Source organism: Rhinoraja longicauda, chromosome 19 (assembly GCF_053455715.1).
Source record: "Rhinoraja longicauda isolate Sanriku21f chromosome 19, sRhiLon1.1, whole genome shotgun sequence".
Lineage (NCBI taxonomy): Eukaryota > Metazoa > Chordata > Chondrichthyes > Rajiformes > Arhynchobatidae > Rhinoraja > Rhinoraja longicauda.
Genome location: NC_135971.1, coordinates 8,441,527 through 8,464,543, shown reverse-complemented (window position 1 = coordinate 8,464,543; position 23,017 = coordinate 8,441,527). Strand labels below are relative to the sequence as shown.

Below are 23,017 nucleotides of genomic sequence, written 5' to 3'. Positions count from 1 at the left end.
CCGCTCCCAAAAGCAAACAGACTTCGAACCCGGAAATGCTCGGAATTAAAATGGCTTCGAAAGACCAGGTCGAGAGTTGGTCCGAGGAGGCAGTTTGTCCCATCTGCCTGGGTTTCTTCACCGACCCAGTTATACTGGAGTGCGGGCACAACTTCTGCCGCTCCTGTATCACACAGACTTGGGGCAGGGAGGGGAGAAATTCTTGCCAGGAATGTAGAGAGGAGATTGCAGACCGCAGCCTCAGGGTAAATCGGGCCTTGGCGAGACTGTCTGAGAAAGCTCGAGCACTGAGCCTGAATCGGACAGAGAAGGGAAGTAAACTTTTCTGCGAGGAACATCAAGAAGAAATGAAGCTGTTTTGTGAAAATGACAAGAAACTGATCTGTGTGGTTTGTCGAGATGCGTTGGAACACAGAAACCACAGCTGCCAGCCGATTAAAGAAGCTGTGGACATCTACAAGGTTAATGCAAACAGATTTGTATCTTTATTTACCTTGTTGATTCATTGTTGTCTAACGCCTTTATTCTTTAATCCCAGGCTCGGGTAAAATCGGCCATAGAATCTGTCACGAAAAATAAATCTGATATCGAAGAAATAAAACAACAACAACTACGAAAGATTTCCGGAGTTTGGGTGAGGCCTTCCTGTCTGGAATTTTTATGCAGCGTTGCTCATTTTAATGTGTAGTGGACATGCTGGATCAATTGACTGCTGAAATTAGGTGGGTAGGAAGGAACTGCAGATGTTGGTTTAAACCGAAGATCATGACAAAAAGCTGGAGTAACTCAGCGGGACTGGCAGCATCTCTGGAGAGAAAGAATGGGTGACGTTTCGGGACGAGACCCTTCTTCAGACTGGTTAGGGATAAGGGAAACGTGGGGCATAGAGTAACATAGAAACATAGAAAATAGGTGCAGGAGTAGGCCATTCGGCCCTTCGAGCCTGCACCGCCATTCAATATGATCATGGCTGATCATCCAGCTCAGTAGCCTGTACCTGTCTTCTCTCCATACCCCCTGATCCCTTTAGCAAAAAGGGCCACATCTAACTCCCTCTTAAATATAGCCAATGAACTGGCCTCAACTACCTTCTGTGGCAGAGAATTCCACAGACTCACCACTCTCTGTGTGAAGAAATGTTTTCTCGTCTTGGTCCTAAAAGACTTCCCCCTTATTCTTAAGCTGTGACCCCTGGTTCTGGACTCCCCCAACATCGGGAACAATCTTCCTGCATCTAGCCTCTCCAACCCCTTAAGAATTTTATATGTTTCTATAAGATCCCCCCTCAGTCTTCTAAATTCCAGCGAGTACAAGCCCAGTCTATCCAGTCTTTCCTCATATGTAAGTCCCGCCATCCCAGGGATCAATCTGGTGAACCTTCTCTGTACTCCCTCTAAGGCAAGAACGTCTTTCCTCAGGTTAGGAGACCAAAACTGCACACAATACTCCAGGTGCAGTCTCACCAAGGCCCTGTACAACTGCAGCAGAACCTCCCTGCTCCTAAACTCAAATCCTCTTGCTATGAATGCAAACATACCATTCGCTTTCTTCACTGCCTGCTGCACCTGCATGCTTGCTTTCAATGACTGGTGCACCATGACACCCAGGTCACGTTGCATCTCCCCTTCTCCCAATCGGTCACCATTCAGGTAATACTCTGTTTTCCTGTTCTTGCCGCCAAAGTGGATAACCTCACATTTATCCACATTATATTGCATCTGCCATGCATTTGCCCACTCGCCTAATCTATCCAAGTCACTCTGCAGCCTCCTAGCTTCCTCCTCGCAGCTAACACTGCCACCCAGCTTATTGTCATCCGCAAACTTAGAGATGTTGCATTCAATTCCCTCGTCCAAATCATTAATATACACTGTAAATAACTGGGGTCCCAGCACTGAGCCTTGCGGTACCCCACTAGTCACTGCCTGCCATTCCGAAAAGGACCCGTTTATTCCTACTCTTTGCTTCCTGTCCGCCAACCAATTTTCTATCCACCTCAACACTGAACCCTCAATACCGTGTGCTTTAAGTTTGTACACCAATCTCCTATGTGGGACCTTGTCGAAGGCCTTCTGAAAGTCCAGATATAACACATCGACTGGTTCTCCCTTATCCACTCTACTAGTTACATCCTCGAAAAATTCTATAAGATTCGTCAGACATGATTTGCCTTTGGTAAATCCATGCTGACTTTGTCCGATGATTTCACCACTTTCCAAATGTGATGCTATCACATCTTTAATAACTGACTCTAGCATTTTCCCCACTACCGATGTTAGGCGAACTGGTCTATAATTCCCCGTTTTCTCTCTCCCTCCCTTTTTAAAAAGTGGGGTTACATTAGCTACCCTCCAGTCCTCAGGAACTACTCCAGAATCTAAAGAGTTTTGAAAAATTATCACTAATGCATCCACTATTTCTGAGGCTACTTCCTTAAGCACTCTGGGATGCAGCCTATCTGGCCCTGGGGATTTATCTGCCTTTAATCCATTTAATTTACCTAACACCACTTCCCGACTAACCTGGATTTCCATCAGTTCCTCCATCTCATTAGACCCCCGGTCCCCCGCTATTTCCGGCAGACGGTTTATGTCTTCCTTAGTGAAGACAGAACCAAAGTATTTGTTCAATTGGTCTGCCATCTCCTTGTTCCCTATGATCAATTCACCTGTTTCCGACTGCAAGGGACCTACATTTGCCTTAACTAATCTTTTTCTCTTGACCTATCTATAAAAGCTTTTGCAGTCTGTTTTTATGTTCCTTGCCAGTTTTCCCTCATAATCTATTTTCTCTATCCTAATTAAGCCCTTTGTCCTCCTCTGCTGGACTCTGAATTTCTCCCAGTCCTCTGGTATGCTACTTTTCCTGGCTAATCTGTATGCTTCATATATTGTTTTAATACTATCCCTGATTTCCCTTGTTAGCCACGGATGCACTACCTTTCCTGGTTTGTTCTTTTGCCAAAGTGGGATGAACACTTGTTGTAGTTCATCCATGCGACCTTTAAATGCCTTCCATTGCATGTCCACCGTCAACCCTTTCAGCATCAATCGCCAGTCTATCTTGGGCAATTCATGCCTCATACCCTCAAAGTTACCTTTCTTTAAGTTCAGAACACTTGTTTCTGTATCGACTTTGTCATTCTCCATCCTAATGAAGAACTCTACCATATTATGATCACTCTTCCCCAAGGGGCCTCGCACAACAAGACTGCTAACTAACCCTTCCTCATTACTCAATACCCAGTCTAGAATGGCCTGTTCTCTCGTTGGTTCCTCGACATGTTGGTTTAGAAAACCATCTCTCAAACATTCCAAGAAATCCTCTTCCTCAGCACCCCTGCCAGTTTGCTTCACCCAATCTATATGTAGATTGAAGTCACCCATTATAACTGCTGCACCTTTAGTGGATGCATTTCTAATTTCCTGCTTGATGCCATCCCCAACCTCCCTACTGCTGTTAGGTGGCCTGTACACAACTCCCACTAGCGTTTTCTGCCCCTTAGTGTTTCGTAGCTCTACCCATATCGATTCCACTTCCTCCAAGCTAATCTTCTTCCTTTCCACTGCTTTAATTTCCTCTCTAACCAGTAATGCTACCCCACCTCCTTTTCCTTTCTGTCTATCCCGCCTGAATATAGAATATCCCTGGATGTTGAGCTCCCAGCCTTGATCACCCTGGAGCCATGTGTCCGTAATCCCAACTATATTATAATCATTAATAACTATCTCCACATTTAATTCATCCACCTTATTACGTATACTCCTTGCATTGAGACACAAAGCCTTCAGGCTTGTTTTTACAACTCTCTTACCCCTTATACGATTATGTTGAAAAGTGGCCCTTTTTGATTTTTGCCCTGGATTTGTCTGCCTGCCACTTTTATTTTTCACCTTGCTACCTGTTGCTTCTACCCTCATTTTACACCCCTCTGTCTCTCTGCTCCAGCTCCCATCCCCCTGCCACATTAGTTTAATGTGTCAGTAGACGATGATGCAGAGAAATAAAAAACAATGAATAAAAGATATGCAAACAAGTAACGACGATAAAGGAAACAGGCCATTGTTAGCTGTTTCTGTGGTGAAAGGGAGAAGTTAGTGCGACTTGGGTGGGGGAGGGAGAGAGAGAGAGGGAATGCCGGGGCTACCGGAAGTGAGAGAAGTCAATATTACTGGGCTGAAAGCTGCCCAAGCGAAATATGAGATGCTGTTCCTCCAATTTTGCATTTAGCCTCCCTCTGACAATGGAGGAGACCTAGGACAGAAAGGTCAGTGTGGGAATGGGAAGGAGAATTACAATTCTTTGTTTCAGGAAAATGTGAGAGAATTTGATTGATTAGATAATTCTGAGAACCGGACGCTGATGGGCTATATGTCCACTTATTCTGTTAGCAAACACAATACAGAAATATATTATGTTAATCTTCAACATTCATTTGACAGGAAGAGTCACACAGCCTTCAGTCCTATGTCACATCCCAGTTTGCTGAACTGCACCAGATTATCACTGAGAAAGAAAAGTACTTCCTCAAAGATATCCAAGAAGATGAGGAGCGGATTCTAAATCCAATGGAGAAAAATCTTCGGGAGATTCAAAAGAATTTAAATTCTATTCAGGAGGAACTCCTGTGCTTACAGGAACGGATGGAACAAAAAGACAGCGTGAAATTTCTAGAGGTAAGGAAGTCTATTTAAATTTGCTTCTATAAATGTGCACTGTCACAAAATGGCGTCTGATATATTTGAAACAAATTCAACTATGTTGTCTATTGTCTATGCATCTGCAGTTCCTTCCTACACATCACTGACATCATATTCAATAGACAAGAGACAACAAGTGCAGAAGTAGACCATGCAGCCCTTCGAGCCAGCAACTCCATTCAATGTGATCATGGCTGATCATTCACAATCAGTACCCCGTTCCTTCCTTCTCCCCATCCCCCATGACTCCACTTTCATTAAGAGCTCTATCTAACTCTCTCTTGAAAGCATCCAGAGAATTGGCCTGCACTGCCTTCTGAGGCAGAGAATTCCACAGATTCACAACTCTCTGACTGAAAACGTTTTTCCTCATCTCCGCTCTAAATGGCCTACCCCTTATTTGGCCGAAACGCACAACCTGTCCAGACTATCCTGTCAGCATCGTGTAATTTTCAGAATAATTTTTATACTTCCTACATCGGTTCTATGTCTTCAATATCATTATTCTTCTCTGTGTGTCAGTGGGGGTGAGATTGGACAAATGGGAATTTTTAACACATAATGATCTGGGTGAAATTCGTGCTCTCAGTAGTTCCGTCTTGGTCAATTCAGTCTTGTGTTTTATTTATTTCAGGAGGAAGCTGTTCGCAAGCGAAGGTGGGGCATGTTCTTCACTGAAACTCTGCATGTAACATATTTCCTCATAAACATCAATGCACAATTTGTAATCAGCTATTTAATATTTGCAGGATTACTGATGAGGTGAATTCATTGTCAGTGACAGATGGTGCCATAACGGCTGTAAAATTGAACCACCTCTTTTTGTTGAAGACAGTGTTGACAGAAGCGTTTGACTCCTTTAAACAAGGTAAAACATATGGACTTATTTCACTTGGTTTGTGGGACACTTTGATGTTTTTATGTGATGCAAAGATTGGTCAGGATAAAGCACTGAATGGTAATTGGAGTTTCATTCCTGCACCAACCCACTGACTGAGAAGCCTCACGCTCACATGGTCAGCTGGAGATGTTAGATCCTGGAACACAGGTAACACAGGAGCACGATACAACAAATACCCAGGCTGTTGGATGAAGCAATGCATCCTGACCCACCCACACCACAAAAACACGCTGATCTATGAGTTTGAATTCTACCACGGTAGTCAGGAAATTTGGGGGGATGGAGTAGGGGGGGGAAGGGGGGAGGGGAGGGTGGGTGGAGGGACTGGGGACGGGGATGGAGGGTTGGGAGAGGGAGAGGGGGGAGGAGAGGGTACTGCACCAATGCAGTAGAGATTTGGGCCCAACGGGTCCACTTAGTCTATTCTTCTTTAAAACTCCTTCCTCTCACTTTAAACCAATAACCTTGTTTTTGATACCATTAAGATGGGGAACTGAATCTGACTAACTACCCCCTCTCTGTCTCTCGTAAACTTGTAATATAAGAAAATAACTGCAGATGCTGGTACAAATCGAAGGTATTTATACACAAAATGCTGGAGTAACTCAGCAGGTCAGGCAGCATCTCAGGAGAGAAGGAATGGGTGGCCTTTCGGGTCGAGACCCTTCTTCAGACTGATCTCAGGGGGGCGGGACAAAGGAAGGATATAGGTGGAGACAGGAAGATAGAGGGCGATCTGGGAAAGGGGAGGGGAAGAGAGGGCCAGAGGGACTATCTAAAGTTGGAGAAGTCAATGTTCATACCACTGGGCTGCAGGCTGTTCAGGCAAAATATGAGGTGCTGTTCCTCCAATTTCCGGTGGGCCTCACTATGGCACTGGAGGAGGCTCATGACAGAAAGGTCAGACTGGGAATGGGAGGGGGAGTTGAAGTGCTCGGCCACCGGGAGATCAGTTTGGCCAACACGGACCGAGCGCAGATGTTGAACGAAGCGATCGCCGAGCCTGCGTTTGGTTTCGCCTATATAAATAAGTTGACATCTGGAGCAGCGGTTGTAATAGATGAGGTTGCAGGAGGTGCAGGTGAACCTCTGTCTCACCTGGAAAGACTGTTTGGGTCCTTGGATGGAGTTGAGGGGTGAGGTAAAGGTTGCATCTCATGCGGTTGCAGGGGAAAGTGCCCGGGGATGGGGTGGTTTGGGTAGGAAGGGACGAGTGGACCAGGGAGTTGCGGAGGGAACGGTCTCTGCAGAACGCAGAAAGGGGAGGGGATAGGAAGATATGGCCAGTGGTGGGGTCCCGTTGTAGGTGACGGAAATGTTGGCGGATGATTTGTTGGATCCGCTGGCTGGTGGGGTGGAAGGTGAGAACGAGGGGGATTCTGTCCTTGTTACGAATGGGGGGAGGGGGAGCAAGAGCTGAGCTGCGGGATGTAGAAGAGACCCTAGTGAGAGCCTCATCTATAATGGAAGAGGGGAAGCCCCGTTTCCTGAAGAATGAGTCCTGAAGAAACTTCACCCATTACTTCTCTCCTGAGATGCTGCCTGACCTGCTGAGTTACTCCAGCATTTTGTGAATAAATACCTAAACTTGTAAAGTTCTCCCAGGTCTCCAAATCAGCATTATTCAATTCCTCTAATGGAGGCAACATCCCGGTGAATCACCTTTGCACTCTCCAGCACAGTCACGTCTTTCCTCATTTTTAATTACCTAGTAAACATTTAACTCCTTAACCGCCCCACCAATCTAGCCCCCATTTTCACCACCATAAGTAAAAGCACTCAATATCACGTCCGCACACCCATCCGCCCACCATTTCTCCTACCTCCTCTCTCCCAATTGCATCTGCTTGCCCACGACATACCACAACTCTCGCCTCTACCTCGGGAAAAAATATCCGGGATGGATTTCTGTTGTCCATCTTACGTGGTAGGGGGAGGGGAAAGAAAACCCCGGGCAGGGTTTCAGTTGTCCGCCCGCCTGTGCCCGAGGCCGAGCGGCCTCTCCCCTGGTCCCGGGGCCGCGCTGCCCGAGTCTCCACCCGACCCCCGGGGACTCTCTGATTCTCTGCTTCTCCCCCCAGTCTCCGTCACCCTGGATGTGGAAACAGCGAGTCCGTGGCTCGAGGTGTCTGAGGATCGGAAGAGGGTGAGATTTACCGGGGCCCGGAGGAGTCTCCCTGACACCGGGAATAGGTTTACAGGCAGTGCGTGTGTGCTGGGATCGGAGGGATTCACATCGGGGAGACATTACTGGGAGGTGGTGGTGGCGTGGAGTCGGCGCTGGAGTCTGGGAGTCGCCGCAGAGTCTGTGGAGAGGCAGGGAGAGGACACACCGACCCCGGAGACTGGAGTCTGGAGCATCTGGCGGCGAAGTGACGAGTTTGAAGCAGTCACCTCCCCTCTATTCCCTCTCCCCGTCCGTCCCATCCCCGGGAGGGTGGGAGTTTATCTCAGTTACGAGTCCGGGACAGTTTCATTTTACGATGCGGACACCAAGTCCCATCTCCACACCTTCACCGGGAATAAATTCACGGATAAACTTTATCCTTTCTTTGCGATCTGGGATGAAAACCACTGGCTGAGAATCTGCTCCGGTTCCGCTCCGTGTCAGTAATTAACAAATTCTATCAATCCTTCACCAGCACCTGGAATATAGTTAAATCACCTCGGTTGTTTTAGATGTTAAACAAGTCTATTCCGGGAATCGATGACCATAAAACTCCTAGACTGCAGCCTGTGATGATAATAATAATAATAATAATAATAATAATTTCATTTAATTGTCCCACTCCGTGGAAATTTACAGTGTTACTGCAGCAAAGTGGATAACAGGAGATATTCATTATAAATAAAAATAAAGACAAGGATAAATTGTCATCAGTTTACTGTGTATTCCTTTACTGTTACTGTTGACTCGTCTGTTGGGAGCAGTGCTGGTTGTGCAGTCTCACAGCAGCGGGAAGGAAGGACCTCCGATATCTCTCCTTCACGCACTTGGCATGAGGCAGTCTGTCACTGAAGGAGCTACTCAGTGCAGTGACTGTGTCCTGCATCTCGTTTAATATGTTTGATCCTGAAATGTCCTTGGAAATGGCCGAGGGAACCGTTGAGAGGGCATGTGGGATGTGCAATAAATGCAGGTCCTACAGATGTGCCCGACGGGTAATTTAGCTCATGAGTTCAATTTATTTCCTTAAAAACAATAGCTGGTGTTATTAATGTCAATATTCTGTTCAGTGTCGTTTCAATTTAGTTAAGTTTATTATTGCGTGAATCGAGGTACAGTGATACGTTTTCGTTGCGTGCTGTCTAGTCAACGATACAATACAATATAATATATCTTTATTGTCATTGTACAGGGGTACAACGAGATTGGGAATGCGCCTCCCATTTGATGCAATAATTTAATTAATTTAAACAACAACAACCCAACGAGACAAATTGTAACAGTTTTAAGACAGAATAAAGTGCAAGTAGATCTGTGCCGGATCACTGTGCGATGTGACCATCCGGCTCAGCAGGACCGGTTGATAGCAGCTATGGCCCTGGGGATGAAGCTGTTCCTGAGTCTGGAGGTGCGGGCGTAGAAGGCCTTGTATCGTCTGCCCGATGGTAGAAGTTCGAACAGACTGTTGCAGGGGTGTGAGTAGTCTTTGTGGATGCTGGTGGCTTTTCTGAGGCATCGTGTGTTGTAGATGCCCTCCAAGGCTGGTAGCTGTGTTCCGATGGTCCTCTGAGCTCTATGGACTACCCGCTGAAGAGCTTTCCTTTCTGCCTCCGTGCAGCTGAGGTACCACGGAGTGAGAGGGTATGGGGAGAAGGCAGGAACGGGGTACTGATTGAGAGTGATCAGCCATGATCGCATTGAATGGCGGTGCTGGCTCGAAGGGCTGAATGGCCTACTCCTGCACCTATTGTCTATTGTCTATTGTCACATCGGGATGCCATGTGTTAGGATGCTCTCTATGGTGCAGCAGTAGAATGTCGTCAGCAGCTGTTGGGGTAGACCAGACTTCTTCAGTGTTCTTAGGTAAAGACTGCACATGATTACAATCGAGCCGTTCACAGTGCACACGTAAACGATAATGGGAATAACGTTTAGTGCAAGATAAAGTCCAGTAAAGTCCGATTAAAGATAGTCCGAGGGTCTCCAAAGAGGCAAATGGTCGTTCAGGGCCGCTTTCCAGTTGGTGAGAGGCTGGTTCAGTTGCAGATGGACATGATAAGGGAATAACGTTTAGCCCAAGTTAAAGCCAGCAAAGTCCGATCAAGTGTAGGAAATAAAAACTGCAGATGCTGGTTTAAATCGAAAGTAGACACAAAATGCTGGAGTAACTCAGCGGGTCAGGCAGCATCTCGGGAGAGAAGGAATGGGTGACGTTTCGGGTCGAGACCCTTCTTCAGACTGGATCAAGTCCGATCAAGGATCGTCCGAGCGTCACCAATGAGATAGGGCAGTAGTTCAGCGCGGCTTTCGATCTGAAAGGATAACGCTAATATTAAAAGCATTTATTATCCCAAGTTAAAGAGCAAATCGGAGCTGGTGTCTATGCAGTCACAAGAGACTGCAGATGCTGGAATCTTCAACAAAAGACAAAGAGTGGAGTAACTCAGTGAGTCGGACAGCGTCTGTGGAGGGAACTGGACAGACGAGGTTTCAGATTGGGACCCTTCTTCAGCTTGTCCGCCTCCTTGTTCTCCGCCTTTTCCTCGTCCTCCTAGATTGCGTTCTTGTCACCGGCGCTGCTCTCGGGTCGGTGAAGTCACCCGGCATCCAAATCTGCTCGATCTCTCTACCTAAGACCCCTGCCGCTCCCCCTCACCCCCCTCAACCCTCAACCCATCCCTCACCCCGCCACGCCCCGGTAACTGTCCAAACTGATTAATCCAGCAATTATTTCTTCATTGTCGCGAAGTTTCAAGAGTTTTATTGTCATGTGTCTGGAGACGAAATAAATGTAATACTTGCAGCAGGCCAACAGATATGTTGATATATTACTCTGTAAATAAACTTATAATAAACCATGATGTACTTACTTCTGTGTTTATCTTCTTCTTACCATCCGCCAAGAAACAAATGGCCCTTCCTGGTGGAGCAATGACTCACTTGAGACCTCTCCCAATTCCGTGAGCTGCCTTTGCCGCTCACACTGTTGTCCGCTCTCCACGTCGACATCGACATTGTTGTTGTCAGTGCAGGGTTCCTGACCTGACCATGAAGGCTCATTGTCTTGGCAGCGTTGCAGGGTCGGCCTGGCCAATCGTAGTACATCCAATTCTACGTCACAGACAGACCATTCAGTCCATCTTCTCCTGTCAATTCTGCGGCACCAGATAAACCCCCTTCCAATGCATTCACCGCACTGACCAACAATGTCCTGAACTCGATAGACTACACGTGTTTCTCCAACAGCCCTCCCACCCCCAAAACACATACACTCTGCTTCAACCACATCTGTGGTGGAAGGTTCCACTTTCTCATTGCTGAATTCCTTAAGGAATATGTTGAAGACCATATTGTTTTAAATATATATATATTTATATTCATTTTTTCTTTGTCATTTGGTGTCTCCACAAGTAAAGATACTTTCTCCGTTCCCTCTTGGTCAAATTCATCACTAATCTAAAATTACAGTATCCGATCATCCCGGACATCTTAAAAGTAGGTATCAGGGTGATGTCCAGGATAGACATCAAGGTATATGGTGGTCCTTCTGAGATGGAGATCTGCGCCACTAACCCTGTCTAACATGTCAGTGACTGCGGATTTAGGTTGACTCACGTTGGACTTGTGGACTTCGCAGTTTCATTCAAACTGCACATTGACGCATTTGACAGATCTGGGCCCATGACCTGAGCTATGAGAAACTCACACATTCTCATCGGCCTAGAAAAGATCCCCATAAACACGTTCGCGAGACAAAATGGCAGTTCGTGGGTACAACCTCTACAATCTATGATCCCTTTGTAACAAAGAATACATACTCTTTAGATGCAGTGAATTTACTTCAGCATATACTGTAATTCTCCAACATTTTCACCACCTCCAACGGGATCCCACTACTGGCCACTTCTTCCCATCTCCACCCCTTTCTGCAGAGACCATTCCCTCCGAAACTCCCTGGTCAACTCGTCCCTTCCTACCCAAACCACCCTCTCCCCAGGTACTGGAGATGCAACACCTGTCCCTTTACCTCCCCCCTCAACTTCATCCAAGGACCCAAACAGTCTTTCCTGGTGAGGCAGATGTTCACTTGCACCTCCTCCAACCTCATCTACTGCATCTGCTGTTCCAGGTGTCAACTTCCTTACATCGGCGAGACCAAGCGCAGGCTCAGCGATCATTTCGCTGAACACCTTCGCTCAGTGCGTATTAACCTCCCTGATCTCAATAGACAATAGACAATAGGTGCAGGAGGAGGCCATTCGGCCCTTCGGGCCAGCATCGCCATTCAATGTTATCATGGCTGATCATTCTCAATCAGTACCCCGTTCCTGCCTTCTCCCCATACCCCCTGACTCCGCTATCCTTAAGAGCTCTATCTAGCTTTCTCTTGAATGCATTCAGAGAATTGGCCTCCACTGCCTTCTGAGGCAGAGAATTCCACAAATTCACAACTCTCTGACTGAAAAGGTTTCTCGTCATCTCAGTTCTAGATGGCCTACACCTTATTCCTAAACTGTGGCAACTTGTTCTGGACTCCCCCAACATTCGTAGCGGTAGAGTTGCTGCTTTACAGCGAATACAGTGCCGGAGACTCAGGTTCGATCCTGACTACGGGTGCTGCACTGTAAGGAGTTTGTACGTTCTCCCCGTGACCTGTGTGGGTTTTTTCCGAGATCTTCGGTTTCCTCCCACACTCCAAAGACGTACAGGTATGTAGGTTAATTGACTGGGTAAATGTAAAAATTGTCCCTAGTGGGTGTAGGATAGTGTTAATGTGCGGGGATCACCGGGCGGCACGGACTTGGAGGGCCGAAAAGGCCTGTTTCCGGCTGTATATATATGATATGATATGATATGATATTGGGAACATGTTTCCTGCCTCTAACGTTTCCAACCCCTTAATAATCTTATGTTTCGATAAGATCTCCTCTCATCCTTCTAAATCCCAGTGTATACAATCTGAGTCGCTCCAGTCTGCATGCCCTCAATAGCAAAAATATCCACCCTCAAATTTGGAGACCAAAACTGCACACAGTACTCCAGGTGCGGTCTCACTAGGGCCCTGTAAAACTGCAGAAGGGCCTCTTTGCTCCTCTACTCAACTCCTCTTGTGATGAAGGCCAACATTCCATTGGCTTTCTTCACTGCCTGCTGTACCTGCATGCTTCCTTTCAGTGACTGATGCACGAGGACACCCAGGTCTCGTTGTACGTCCCCTGTTTCTAAGTTGACACCATTCAGATAATACTCTGCCTTTCTATTCCTACCACCAAAGTGGATAACCTCACTCTTATCCACATTAAACTGCATCTGCCATGCATCCGCCCACTCACACAACCTGTCCACGTCACCCTGCAACCTCATAGCATCTTCCTCACAGTTCACACTGCCACCCCTCTCCCGGTGGCTCAGCACTACAACTCCCCCTCCCATTCCCAATCTGTCCTTTCTGTCCTGGGCCTCCTCCATTGTCAGAGTGAAGGAACACCAAATTGGAGGAACAGCACCTCATATTTCGCGTGGGTAGTTTACACCACAACGGTATGAACATTGACTTCTCTAACATCAAATAGCCCTATCCCCTCCTCCTCCCCAGTTCTCCCACCAGTCTTTCTGTCTCCGACTACATTCCATCTCTGTCCCACCCACTCCCCTGTCATCAGTCTGAAGAAGGGTCTCGACTCGAAACGTCACCCATTCCTTCTCTCCAGAGATGCTGCCTGGCCCGCTGAGTTACTCCAGCAGTTTGTGTCGACCAGTGAATTTATTCATTCGACTAGTCCACAGGCATACAGCACACACTCTCACCAACACACACCTTATATGTGGGGACACACCATGACTTACACAACCATCCATGAACACACTCACCAACGCAGGATACATGCACCCACTGATATTTAATACGGCCATTACATTAACTCAGTCTGACGCACACACGTACCCAGCCGCAACTTCGCCATCCTCGTCTCCCATTTCGCTCTCCCTGTCCGCGACAACCAAATCATTTCACTTCCACTTCCCGGAAGATAAGTAGCGGAAATGCATTTCTCTTTTCCATCTCGCGCAATTGTGGAAAATCCCCCACGGGAAACTTTCAGTTGTCCGCCCGCCTGTGCCCGAGGCCGAGCGGCCTCTCCCCCGGTCCCGGGGCCGCGCTGCCCGAGTCTCCCCCCGACCCCCCCCCGGGGGCTCTCTGATTCTCTGCTTCTCCCCCCAGTCTCCGTCACCCCGGATGTGGAAACAGCGCATCATCTTCTCGAGGTGTCTGAGGATCGGAAGAGGGTGGGACAGACCGAGTCCCGGAGGAGTCTCCCGAAATCCCGGAAGAGGTTCACAAACATTCTGTGTGCGCTGGGATCGAAGGGATTCACATCGGGGAGACATTACTGGGAGGTGGAGGTGGCGGGGAGTGCGTACTGGAGTCTGGGAGTTGCCACAGAGTCCGTGGAGAGGAAGAGACAGGTCGAATTGACCCCGGAGACTGGAGTCTGGAGCATCGAGCGGGATGGTAATGAGCTTAATGCAGTCACCTCCCCTCCATCCCGTCTCCCCGCCCGTCCCATCCCCGGGAGGGTGGGGGTTTATCTGAGTTACGAGTCCGGGACAGTTTCCTTTTACGACGAGGACACCAAGTCGCATCTCGACTCCTTCACTGAGAATAAATTCACGGAGAAACTTTATCCTTTCTTTGGGCCTTGGCAAGAAACCCAGTGGCTTTGAATCTGCTCCGGTTCCGCTCCGGGTGTGTGAAAGGGTCGGGTCACGGGACCGGCGGCAGGAGCGGGGCTTAGGGGCTGTGGGGCAGAAACCCGGTGGACAACAGGTCGGCGCTGAACGGCTCCCATTTAATCCCCTAATTCCGTGTCGTAAAACCCGATTGAGCGCGGAAATAAAACCAGGGGGAATGTAAATGTGGGAAGAGAGAAATAAACAGCAACTACGTTTAGAAGTGTTGATCCGCCTCTTTTTTAAACGTGGTATCGGATCCCGTCAACTGAACGTTTATAAAAATCTAAGGATTGATACACTCGGCCTCCCCGCTCATACTTGACCCATAGCATCCCGAACTCATCAGGATCACAAATGGTCGAAAATCTTCACCGGGTCACGGAAAAGTTGGACATTGAACAAATTTGACATTGCAGTTGAACGTATTAGAAGTGGAGAGAATCATAGGCGAGAGGAGCAGGATTAAGCCATTCGGCCCTTCAAGTCTACTCCGCCATTCAATCATGGCTGATCTATCTCCCCCTCCTAACCCCATTCTCCTGCCTTCTCCCCGTTACCCTTGACACCCGTACGAATTAAGAATCTGTCCATCTCTGCCTTAAAAATATCCATTTATTTGGCCTCCACAGCACTCTGTGGAAAAGAAATCCACAGGCTCACCACCCTCTGACTCAAGATATACCTCCTCAGTTGCCTAAAGGAACATCCTTTAAATCTGGGGCTGTGCCAGTCCAGTCCCAGTCGCTCCAGTCTTTCGACATATGACAGTCCCGCCATTCCGGGAATTAACCTAGTAAACCTACGCTGCACGCCCTCAAAAACAAGATTAACCTTCCACAAATTTGGAGACCAAAACTGCACACAGTACTCCAGGTGCGGTCGCACTAGTGCCTGTACAACCGCAGAAGGACCTCTTTGCTCCTATACTCATGAGACGAAGTGCTGTTCCTCGAGAACGCATGGAAACGTTCATTGTCCGTGGGATTCGGAGAGTTCTCGGAGTTTAACTTCATGAAGTAGAAACAAGGAACCGCAACATGCTGAAGTAACTCGGCGGCCAGGTAGCGTCCCTGAAGAACATGGATAGGCGAGGTTTCGGGACGGGATCCTTCTTGGGATAAAACATGGGTAGATGACGTTTCGGGTGCGGGTCCATCTCCAGGCCGAAGAGGGGTCCCAGCCCGAAACATCACCGATACGTTTTCCAGAGATGGTGCCTGACCCGCCGAGTTACTCCAGCACGTTGTGTAATTCTGTGAATCTGTGCGGCTTCTCGTCAAGCTCTCAAACACCCGTTTAAACTAATCCCAATTTAGCTCGCCCCGTGTTCCGCTAAATCCCTTCAATCGTTACCAAAGAACAGAAGCAACTCTATTTTTTAGTGCGGCTAAACAGGAGTATCGAGGAGAGGTCCGCGAGGTTAGAGCGAGAACGTCCAAACTCCACACAGCGAGCACCAGTTGTATCTGTGCGACAGCAGGTCATTTTAGCTGTACCACAATAGTGCCCGCATGCGATGGGAAACTAAAGGGCAGACAACGGGAATGTCACAGTCACCCCCGGTGATGCTGCCTGACCTGCTGAGTTACTCCAGCATTTTGTGAATAAATACCCAGCTAACAATGGCCTGTTTCCGTTAACACCCTAACTTTTTTTTGCATATTTTTCATTCATGTGTTCTACATCTCTCTGCATCCTCGTCTATATCTATCGTTTCTCTTTCCCCTAACGCTCACTCTGAAGAAGGGTCTCGACCCGAAACGTCGCCCATTCCTTTTCTCCAGAGGTGCTGTCAGACCCGTTGAGTTACTCCAGCTTTTAGTGTCTATCTTCGGTTTAAACCAGTATCTGCAGTTCCTTCCTACACGTGTAGATTACACCGAGAGAGTGTGGAATGCCACATTTCACCGATGTTCGCACGTTACCATTTAACAGTCGCTCTAAATTTATATTACACCATCGTTTCCCATCCACGTATGGCACCATTTTGGCCTTGCCGCCTATGTTCTGCTTTACACTGTCCCAGGTCCATATCTCTGGTATATTCACTTTCAAGAACTATCGGCCCCTCCCTCCTTTGAGATTAGTTGGAGGTTTGCTCGGACAACTTCACAATGAACCCTTGCAGTTTAATATGGATAAGTGTGAGGTTATCCACTTTGGTGGTAGGAATAGGAAGACAGATTATTATCTGAACACCTTCGCTCAGTCCGCCTTAACCAACCTGATCTCCCGGTGGCTGAGCACTTCAACTCCCCCTCCCACTCCCAGTCTGACCTTTCTGTCATGGGCCTCTTCCAGTGCCATAGTGAGGCCCACCGGAAATTGGAGGAACAGCACCTTATATTTCGCTTGGGCAGCTTGCACCCCAGCGGTATGAACATTGACTTCTCCAACTTTAGATAATTCCTCTGTCCCTCCCTTAGACAATAGACAATAGACAATAGGTGCAAGAGTAGGCCATTGAGCCCTTCGAGCCAGCACCGCCATTCAATGCGATCATTGCTGATCACTCTCAATCAGTACCTCGTTCCTGCCTTCTCCCCATACCCCCTCACTCCGCTATCCTTAAGAGCTCTATCCAGCTCTCTCTTGAAAGCATCCAACGAACTGGCCTCCACTGCCTTCTGAGGCAGAGAATTCCACACCTTCACCACTCTCTGACTGAAAAAGTTCTTCCTCATCTCCGTTCTAAATGGCCTACCCCTTATTCTTAAACTGTGGCCCCTTGTTCTGGACTCCCCCAACATTGGGAACATGTTTCCTGCCTCTAATGTGTCCAATCCCCTAATTATCTTATATGTTTCAATATGATCCCCCCTCATCCTTCTAAATTCCAGTGTATACAAGCCTAATTGCTTCAGCCTTTCAATATACGACAGTCCCGCCATTCCGGGAATTAACCTAGTGAACCTACGCTGCACGCCCTCAATAACAAGAATATCCTTCCTCAAATTTGGAGACCAAAACTGCACACACTACTCCAGGTGCGGTCTCACCAGGGCCCGGTACAACTGTAGAAGGACCTCTTTGCTCCTATACTCAACTCCTCTTGTTACGAAGGCCAACATTCCAATGGCTTTCTTCACTGCCTGCTGTACCTGCATGCTTCTTTTCAGTGACTGATGCACTAGGACACCCAGATCTCGTTGAACATCCCCTCTTCCTAACTTGACACCATTCAGATAATAATCTGCCTTTCTATTCTTACTTCCAAAGTGAATAACCTCACACTTATCTACATTAAACTGCATCTGCCATGTATCCGCCCATTCACACAACCTGTCCAAGTCACCCTGCAGCCTTATTGCATCTTCCTCACAATTCACACTACCCCCCCGCTTAGTATCATCTGCAAATTTGCTAATGGTACTTTTAATCCCTTTATCTAAGTCATTAATGTATATCGTAAATAGCTGGGGTCCCAGCACCGATCCTTGCCGTACCCCACTGGTCAATGCCTGCCATTCCGAAAGGGACCCATTTATCCCCACTCTTTGCTTTCTGTCTGTCAACCAATTTTCTATCCATGTCAGTACCCTACCCCCAATACCATGTGCTCTAATTTTGCCCACTAATCTCCTATGTGGGACCTTGTCGAAGGCTTTCTGAAAGTCGAGGTACACCACATCCACTGACTCTCCCCTGTCAATTTTCCTAGTTACATCCTCAAAAAATTCCAGTAGATTTGTCAAGCATGATTTCCCCTTCGTAAATCCATGCTGACTCAGAATGATCCTGTTACTGCTATCCAAATGCTCAGCAATTTCGTCTTTTATAATTGACTCCAGCATCTTCCCCACCACTGATGTCAGACTAACTGGTCTATAATTACCTGTTTTCTCTCTCCCTCCTTTCTTAAAAAGTGGGATAACATTTGCTATCCTCCAATACACAGGAACTGATCCTGAATCTATAGAACATTGAAAAATGATCTCCAATACTTCCACTATTTCTAGAGCCCCTCCTTAAGTACCCTGGGGTGCAGACCATCAGGCCCTAGGGATTTATCAGCCTTCAGTCCCATCAGTCTACCCAAAACCATTTCCTGCCTAATGTGGATTTCCTTCAGTTCCTCCATCACCCTAGGTTCTCTGGCCCCTAGAACATTTGGAAGATTGTGTGTATCTTCCTCAGTGAAGACAGATCCAAAGTAACGGTTTAACTCGTCTGCCATTTCTTTGTTCCCCATAATAAATTCCCCTGCTTCTGTCTTCAAGGGACCCACATTTGCTTTGACTATGTTTTTCCTCTTCACGTACCTAAAAAAACTTTTGCTATCCTCCTTTATATTATTGGCTAGTTTCCCTCGTACCTCATCTTTTCTCCCCATATTGCCTTTTTAGTTAACTTTAGTTGCTCTTTAAAAAAGTCCCAATCCTCTGTCTTCCCACTCTTCTTTGCTATGTTATATTTCCTCTCCTTAATTTTTATGCTGTCCTTGACTTCCCTCGTCAGCCACAGGTGTCTCTTACTCCCCTTAGAGTCTTTCCGCCTCTTTGGGATAAATTGATCCTGCAACCTCTGCATTATTCCCAGGAATACCTGCCATTGCTGTTCTACCGTCTTCCCTGCTAGGGCCTCCTTCCAGTCAATTTTGGCCAGCTCCTGCCTCATGCCTCTGTAATCCCCTTTGCTATACTGTAATACTGACACTTCCGATTTTCCCTTCTGCCTTTCCATTTGCTGAGTAAAACTTATCATGTTGTGATCACTGCCTCCTAATGGCTCTTTTACCTCTAGTCCCCTTATCAGATCAGGATCATTACACAACACTAAATCCAGAATTGCCTTCTCCCTGGTAGGCTCCAGTACAAGCTGTTCTAAGAATCCATCTCGAAGGCACTCTACAAACTCTCTTTCCTGGGGTCCATTTCCAACCTGATTTTCCCAGTCTACCTGCATGTTGAAATCTCCCATAACCACAGTGGCATTACATTTGTGACACGCCAATTTTATCTCCCCTCCCCCTTCCCAGTTATCCCTCTATCTTCCTGTCTCCACCTATATCCTTCCTTTGTCCCGCCCCCCTGACATCAGTCTGAAGAAGGGTTTCGACCCGAAACGTCACCCAGTTCCTTCTCTCCAGAGATGCTGCCTGACCTGCTGAGTTACTCCAGCATTTTGTGAATAAATACCTTTGATTTGTACCAGCTTCTGCAGTTATTTTCTTACACTAACTTCAGATAGCCTTTGCTTTCCCTCTCTATCCCCTCCCCTTCCAAGTTCTCCCACGAGTCTTCCTGTTTCCGACTACATTCTATCTTTGTCCCGTCCCCTCCCCTGACATCAGTCTGAAGAATGGTCTCGACCCGAAACGTCACCGAATTCCTTCTCTCCAGAGATGCTGCCTTGACCCGCTGAGTTACTCCAGCATTTTGTGTCCACCTTCGATTTCAACCAACATCTGCAGTTCTTTCCTGCACATTCTACTGCAGCTGTACAATGCGTTAGCGAGGTCTCGCTTGGCGTGTTATGTTTAGTTTTTGATCAACCTGATTTCGGAAAGGCGCCCTTAAATGGAAAGCGTGTAGAGAATATTTAAGAGGAATAATTTGGCCAAGTTGGATAGACTGGGCACTATTTCTTGGAGCGCAAAACGTTGAGGAGAGATAAAATAGAGGCATATAAAATCACGAGGGGCATCGAAAGGGTGAATGAACGGTCTTTATCCCATTGTTGGGCAATCTAGAACTAGTGGGGTTAGGTTTAAGGTGAGATGGGGAGATTTAAAGGGAATTCTAGGGTCAACGTTTTCACACATATATGGTATATGAAACGGGCTGTCAGGGGAGGTAGTTGAAGCAGGCACAAAAAACGACATCGAAAACAGGTGGCGCGCAGTGCAGAACAGAACTGCTCAGCAGGTCAGGCAGCATCTCTGGAGAGAAGGAATGGGCGGCGTTTCGGGTCGAGACCCTTCGTTCCCCACGGCCATTTCGAAGGACGTAGAAGGTTCAATCATATTGAACGATCGTAAACAACAGTCTTGGAGTTTTGTGCCCTTCAATGCTCCGTGCTGATTTCCTAAGTATGTTAAAGATTTGAGGTTCTTCTTCAGAAGAAGGGGCTCGACCCATGCTCTCCTGAGATGCTGCCTGACCTGCTGAGTTACTCCAGCATTTTGTGAATAAATACCTTCGATTTGTACCAGCATCTGCAGTTATTTTTGTTATACTGAGTTATTAATATTACTTCAGGCTCCGCCCCTTCTCGGGTGAAAGTCGAGGATGAGAACGAATAAACGTTGCCACCTGCTGGCTGTACAGACACATTCGTTATCTTCTTCTCGAGTGGTTTCTCAAAGAGTGGAGGATGACTGCCTTTCTACTCTGGTCCTGAGCTGACCAGAATGGCAGGCAGTAACTAGTGGGGTACCGCAAGGCTCGGTGCTGGGACCGCAGCTATTTACAATATACATTAATGACTTGGATGAAGGGATTAAAAGAACCATTAGCAAATTTGCAGATGATACAAAGCTGGGTGGTAGTGTGAACTGTGAGGAAGATGCTATGAGATTGCAGGGTTACTTGGACAGGTTGTGTGAGTGGGCGGATGCATGGCAGATGCAGTTTAAAGTGGATAAGTGTGAGGTTATCCACTTTGGTGGTAAGAATAGGAAGGCAGAGTATTATCTGAATGGTGTCAAGTTAGGAACAGGGGACGTACAACGAGATCTGGGTATCCTAGTGCATTAGTCACTGAAAGGAAGCATGCAGGTACAGCAGGCAGTGAAGAAAGCCAATGGAATGTTGGCCTTCATAACAAGAGGAGTTGAGTATAGGAGCAAAGAGGTCCTTCTGCAGTTGTACTGGGCCCTAGCGAGACCGCACCTGGAGTATGTGTGCAGTTTTGGTCTCCAAATTTGAGGAAGGGTATTCTTGCTATTGAGGGCGTGTAGCGTAGGTTTACTAGGTTAATTCCCGGAATGGCGGGACTATCATATGTTGAAAGACTGGAGCGACTAAGCTTGTATACACTGGAATTTAGAAGGATGAGAGGAGATCTTATTGAAACGTATAAGATTATTAAGGGGTTAGACACGTTAGAGGCAGGAAACATGTTCCCAATGTTGGGGGAGTCCAGAACAAGGGGCCACAGTTTAAGAATAAGGGGTAGGCCATTTAGAACTGAGATGGGGGAAAACTTTTTCAGTCAGAGTTTAGTGAATCTGTGGAATTCTCTGCCTCTTGGCTCGAAGGGCCGAATGGCTTCCACCTGCACCTATTGTCTATTGTCTATTGACCAGTGAGGCCCGTCTTGGAGTCGCGGTGCAGGATTAATGTAAATGGATGGTTAATGATTAGCCTTGACTCGATGGGCCGAAAGGCCACCTAGACTTGACACTGACATCTCCTGAAAAAGGAGGTGTAAAAATTCTGCCGGCAGGTCACATCTTTCCTAAAGCAACCGGATGGAATCTGAAATAGAGGGCAGTGGAAGCCAAATCACTGGATGGATTTAAGAGAGAGTTAGATAGAGCTCCAGGGACTAGTGGCATCAGGGGATATGGGGAGAAGGCAGGCACGGGTTATTGATTGTGGACGATCAGCCATGATCACAATGAATGGCGGTGCTGGCTCGAAGGGCCGAATGGCCTCCTCCTGCACCTATTGTCTATTGCAGGGGTGGCCAAACTTGCTTAATGTAAGAGCCACATACGATAAAGTTCAGATGTTTGAGAGCCGCAAGACATGAACAAAATTTACACATACGTTTTTATTGTTACATACACATTTTGTTACAAAAAAATTATATAAATATTAAGAAATGCATGTATGCAATAATATTTATTCATGTATGCAGTTTTTTAAACTGTTAATTTGTATTAGTTTCAGTAACCACAAAGTACACATATATACCAAATGTTTTCAAAATCTTGACTGATGATTGTTTTAACTATATTGAGCGTATATACGGTAATGAACTACGGGAAATACGGTAATGAACTACGGGAACCTCTAAGAAAAATGTGCGAATTTGCATTTCAGTAACATAAAATGAGACTGCCAAAACTAAAACTAAAAAGGAAAACATTATATTTTTAATGATATTTATTTGTCTTAGTAAATATCAGGTCAAAACATGGAGGAAAATATGTTAAAAAAAGGCAAACCAATAAAATTAGATATTTTAATCAGATACCACCTTACAAAATTAGTCTTATCATAATATTTTTATGACATACAGACAATGCTACAATCTTTAATATCAGGCTATTAAAGCCGCTATTTACTGCTAGTAGTGGTCTTGTGGGTAACCCCCTTACCCATGACCTCAGTCTTCTGACATTCCTCTGTAACCCTTGCTGACCTGAAATTTCTTTAATCCCTCTGCCTCCCACCATTCCCTCCCCCAGCACTAAAGAACAATGCCTCACTCAGATTTAGCATTAAAATCAGGATTTAAATTTTTAAAATATTTTTACTAACCATGAACATTAAACTTACGTTTTATTCCAATGGGGTCCCAATTCATACCCAGTAAATAATTATAAAGCTTGACATTTTTTCTTAT

At 46.7% G+C, this 23,017-nt stretch overlaps 2 protein-coding genes across 2 annotated transcripts in view; both read left to right on the top strand.

Annotated features, from left to right (window-relative positions):
• LOC144602621 (E3 ubiquitin-protein ligase TRIM21-like) overlaps positions 1-8,452 on the top strand; it is a 48,724-nt gene extending 40,272 nt beyond the window's left edge. Inside the window, exons 8-11 of the mRNA XM_078415752.1 lie at positions 539-634; positions 5,341-5,357; positions 5,450-5,568; positions 7,683-8,452. Of these exons, the coding sequence (XP_078271878.1) occupies positions 539-634; positions 5,341-5,357; positions 5,450-5,568; positions 7,683-8,215 (765 nt within the window). The 3' untranslated portion in view covers positions 8,216-8,452. The remainder of the gene's footprint in view (positions 1-538; positions 635-5,340; positions 5,358-5,449; positions 5,569-7,682) is intronic.
• Positions 8,453-9,763: 1,311 nt separating this feature from the next.
• LOC144602620 (E3 ubiquitin-protein ligase TRIM39-like) lies at positions 9,764-14,491 on the top strand. Its single transcript, XM_078415750.1, has 2 exons — positions 9,764-9,791; positions 13,989-14,491. Exons 1-2 carry the CDS (start codon positions 9,764-9,766, stop codon positions 14,489-14,491), a joined length of 531 nt encoding a protein of 176 aa, XP_078271876.1.
• The last annotated feature ends 8,526 nt before the right edge of the window (positions 14,492-23,017 follow it).